This window comes from Morone saxatilis, unplaced genomic scaffold (genome assembly GCF_004916995.1).
Source record: "Morone saxatilis isolate NCDOM2014 unplaced genomic scaffold, NCSU_SB_2.0 Contig1, whole genome shotgun sequence".
NCBI lineage: Eukaryota > Metazoa > Chordata > Actinopteri > Moronidae > Morone > Morone saxatilis.
In genome coordinates this window covers 18,452,228-18,456,962 of record NW_023339651.1, presented here as the reverse complement: position 1 = coordinate 18,456,962, position 4,735 = coordinate 18,452,228, and the positions used below count along the sequence as shown (strand labels likewise).

Below are 4,735 nucleotides of genomic sequence, written 5' to 3'. Positions count from 1 at the left end.
AACACACTCTACCTGGGAGTGGGGGGTGGGGGGTCACCTTGAGAGTCAATCTTTCAGTGGAGAATGAGTGAAAAACAGAGTTTTTGAGTCTGTTTTCAAGCCGCAGATGATACAATAGAGTTTTAACCATGACTGATGTTAACATCTGTCCATGGAGTGACTTCACCGGCAATTTTGTACTCCCTCCTTTTTTTTTTTATTGGTCTTGAATTTGAGCTCTGGGTGACAACTCATCCAACTGAAAACTAATCAAACTCAAGCCAGTGAGAGATCTTCTGTTTGCACTTAGGATTCTATAATTCCTTCTTCTACTTGACATCATTTGGATTTCCTCCCTGGATCTAAAACTTATCCTGTAAAACTGGTAGTAGATCCCTCTCAATGCTAACAATAACTTACACAACTGAGGTTGGACTGAAGTTGCTGGTAGACAGTATCTTGCACTGTTTTTCCCTTTATTGGATAGTCAGTAATGAGGAGGGGGGCAGCTGCTTTCAGGAAGGAGTTTCTTCCACATTAAAGGTGAAGTTAAACTTCAAACATGCCCTAAAAAACTCAGACAAAACTGAAGTTCTTGTACCTTACACCTCCGAAACACATAATGTAAACATATGGTCACTCTAGATAGCGCTGTCCTGGCCTCCAGCACCACCTTTAGAAATCTCTGAGTTATCTTTGATCAGGGTATGTCATTTGACTCCCACATATAAAAAACTTCAAGGACTGCTTTTTTCACCTACGTAACACAAAATAAAAGAACAACACATCCATAAAAAAATGCAGAAAAGCTAGCCCTTGCATTTGTTACTTCTAGGCTGGATTACTGCATTTCCTCATTATCAGGCTGCCTCAATAAGTCCCTCAAGACTCTCCAGTTGTTGCAACTGTTCTCTTCCCTCTGTCTCTCAAGGAAGTTGACCACCCACCCAGAGCCTGGTCCTGCTCGAGTTTTCTGCCAGTTATAGTCTAGACCTGCTGTATTGTAAATTTTGGTAAGCAAGTCAGCTTTAGTTTCCAGGTATATAATGAGCTGGTAAACATATGTGGGGAGACAATGTAAAGTAATGGTAAATTTGTTAAAAACCTTGTATTGATTACTGATTGTATCTGAATCAGAATTTCCTGAAATTAATCTTATTTTCCTGTTTGGTTCATCGTCCTTATTGCAGTGCAAGGGTCTGGTCGGGTTCACATGCTTGCCTAGCATTCAGATCTGGAACTGCAGAGTGTGGAAACGGGGACTGTGTCAGGAAAAGACTCAACTCTAGGGCACCGATGTTTAAGGAGCAACCCTCATAAAACCTCTCCTGGGATAATCACACTGTATAGCAGGAAGCAGTCCCAGCCAGTTTTAGTAGTAGTACTTTAAAAAAAAAACATTACTTTAACATTGTGACAAAAACTGATCATACCAACTGCTCCCAATATATACGGGATGGATATTTCATTCACAGTTGACTGGTTAGAGCTTTCACGAGTATTATATCAGGATATATTGGAAATTTTGGACTTCATCATCGGGATACAGACACAACTCTAAATGAATGATAAGATGCTCTGTGTCTGCTGAATGTGAAGGTAGATGATTAGGGTTTGTGGTGGGTTTATCCTTCAGCATGTTTTGATATTTTTCTACCACTAAGTGGCCAAAATGCAATTAATGCAGCTTTAACACGAACATTGTATTAAGATGTCTTTGTAAGTAAATTCAAGAAAAATCACACTCTCACATCTGTTCACTAAGAAGTCAAACATATTTGTTAGCATTCCATATGTGGCATTATTGCTTAGTATGTGCAGGGCATGAGGAGACATGAAACAGTGAGAGGCATTGTGTGAAAATAATGTTGTTTTCTCCATTCAACAGTAATGGGATACCTCCTGCCTGTGGCACTATGCCAACGATCAATGGACACTAACACACTGCTGCCCATTTTGCAATGGCTGCCATAGCTCTTGCTCCATGGCCTACCATAAATCACTTCTTCCTGCATTCAGATTCAGCAATACATCACACTCTTCCTCTCGCCTTCTGGTTTTCACAATGCATCACTTCCTGGTAGCCATTTTGTTGCAGTTTCACCTCTTTTGGGCTGAACAGCTCTGAGTCCCATTAAGGCCGTCTGAAACTTAGATCCAGTTATTGGCTCACTCAGAATGGAGCCAGTTCTCTAGGGGGATGGAATGACGGTACTATTTACTTTATAAGTCCAATCTGAAATTTGTTGGAATTGCTGAACAGTAGTGCTTTTAATGCATATGGGGGAAATGACTAATTGAAACAATAAAGGTAGGGAAATTAGGTGGAATTAAAACTAGCGCAAAAGGCCACCCCAAAGGAGCTGAGCTGCAGACCAATAACTTGGAGAGGAAAAGAGTGAGGAGGAAGACAAAGTTTGCCATTTCAACTCTTTCCCCACTTTGTCCACATTGACTGTTGTTGTCGTCTTTCTTCAACTACAGACATGTCAGTGCAAATACATTCAGGTCAAAACAATGTTCTTTTCCAAAATAAGTACATTACATCAACAAATGACTATGTGTAAACTCTGTAAATGGGGAAGCAACTTGAGATTCTTGCGTTTCAGGGTCACATTTGCCACCTGGAAGCGTTTTGTTTTTAGTTTTCCATGAAGAAGGTGAAGATGGATATTTAGTGATTTCATTTGTTGCTGTCTTTTTTTTGTGTCTGTTTTGCGGGGAAGGAAAGGGGGCGTGTCTCCCTCTTTTCTAGTAGGGAGTGAAGCGACTGCACCCTCCTCTGTAAAGGCTAGCCTGCAACATCAAAGATGAAAAAGCTCCAATCAGTATTCAATGTAGTACCTTTGTTTGTTATATTAATATTAAAATGAACTTCTCTCTTTCCTCCAAAGAAACGTTCCTCCCTTTTTCCACTTGTCTCTTTAATTTAGAGTGATTTTGTGCACAAGGTAGTTAGGACATTTGTGAAGTTAAAGAATGTGATTGTGTGTGTGTGTGATTGCTGTATGTACACGAGATACAGACAAGCTAAATTAGCTGTTTAGCCCCAGATTCTTCTGGCAAAAAAGAATAATAATATGTCATCATTCAGCAACTGTTTGGATGTGACCTTAACTACCCCATTTGCCATATAACAAGTTCTACAGTGTACCACCACAACCAAATAATAAATAATAAATAAAACTGCTCTTAATGCTAAAAACTTGAACCATCCCAAGTCTCATTCCTCATGTGATGCTGAATAGAGACTAAGGTGAATCCATTCCAGGCACTGAGGTTCTGTTAAGATCAACCTCATCACTAGACAATAATGTCAATATTCAACAATTCTTCAAACCTCTGATTAGGCACAATTTTTGAAATAAAAAGACAAACATTATAATTGCAAGTCTGTGATGGGACATGAACTCTGTCACGTAACCAACACCACAACACGTTCTCACTCCCAACTGGTTAAATACGGCAGCTTTATCAGTGCCCCACTGCTTCAAACTAGGAAAACAGACCCTGTAAGTACACCTCTAGTGTCAACTTTGCACATGCTCCATGGTCAAGTTAGCAATGATAAACATGCACTGTCTGGTTAAACTTTTAAAATAAAGCTTTTTTATTTAACATTTTATGAGTTTAAATGGTCGCAGTTTGGGTAGGATTAGGAACAAAAAGTAGGTTTAGGAAAAGACTGGTTTGAGTTAAAATAAACTACGTAACTCAAGTTAACTTAAGGTAACATAGCATATGGTAACATGACATAAGATAGCGTAAGTTAACCTAACGTATGGTAACGTGACAAAGTAACATAAGGTAACGTAAGGTAATGTAACGTAAAGTAAGGTAAGGTAAAGTAAGGTAACATAAGGTAATGTAATATATGGCAACATAACGAAAGGTAATGTAACGTAACTTAGTTAAAAAACTAAGTTAAAACGAAGTCTGTGTTGACTTTTGGTTTCACAAAGGACACAAACACCTGTCTCTTTCCTGCTTTCCTCTGTCAGTAACCATCCTCAATACAAAATATCTCCCTGTTATAACATCCTCCACTTCCTTAGTAAAAGTCCTGTGTTTTGTTTGAGCCATCCATCCACCCCATCCTCCTCCAACTGGCTTGCTGTTTACACAATGTCACGACTTCAACAGCACATCAAAACATTATGCCAGAAGGATGCGTTCCAGGAATGATGGGAGAGGGCCACTAACCAAGCTGACATATTTGACAACTTGTGAATCCAAATATCTGACAAGTTATCACAAGAGTATGTCAACCTAGTCCAGAATATCTCATCCAGTTTACAGACACACAGAGGACTTTGGCCTAAACTCACAGGACCTGAAAGAAGCGCTAATTAAAAATGATCCCAACATCGGACCTACAAGAACAACACAAGGCACTATTGATTTAAGTTATTACAATAAGTTACTTATCCAACCCATAACTCTACCTTTATCAGTCTATTGCCAACATCTGACAAGTTTCGTCTAATTAAGTTCAGAATGATAAAGTTTAAGATTCATTTATTGAGTGTTGTTGTTTTTCAAATTTAGAATCAGGAATACAAATTTGTAGTGAGGGGTTTGGATATGGGAGGATGGGGAAAAAGGGAGGAGTAATTTGAAGACAAAAGAGAAGAAAATGTAGAGTAATAAGGAGGAAAACACAGGCCACTGTTTTAATTAAGTAAATGAAGAGGAAAAACTAGCAGCTGCACTAAGGGAGGGGGGGGGGGGGGTTGGGTTGGGGGTTGGGGGAACC

General features: G+C 39.3%; 1 protein-coding gene across 2 annotated transcripts in view; it reads right to left on the bottom strand.

Moving 5' to 3' along the window:
* Window positions 1-2,730: 2,730 nt before the first annotated feature.
* LOC118327932 (RNA binding protein fox-1 homolog 3-like) overlaps window positions 2,731-4,735 on the bottom strand; it is a 61,425-nt gene continuing 59,420 nt past the window's right edge. For both annotated transcript variants that reach the window (XM_035661476.1, XM_035661470.1), the window contains exon 12: window positions 2,731-2,775. In XM_035661476.1, the coding sequence (XP_035517369.1) occupies window positions 2,731-2,775 (45 nt within the window). The remainder of the gene's footprint in view (window positions 2,776-4,735) is intronic.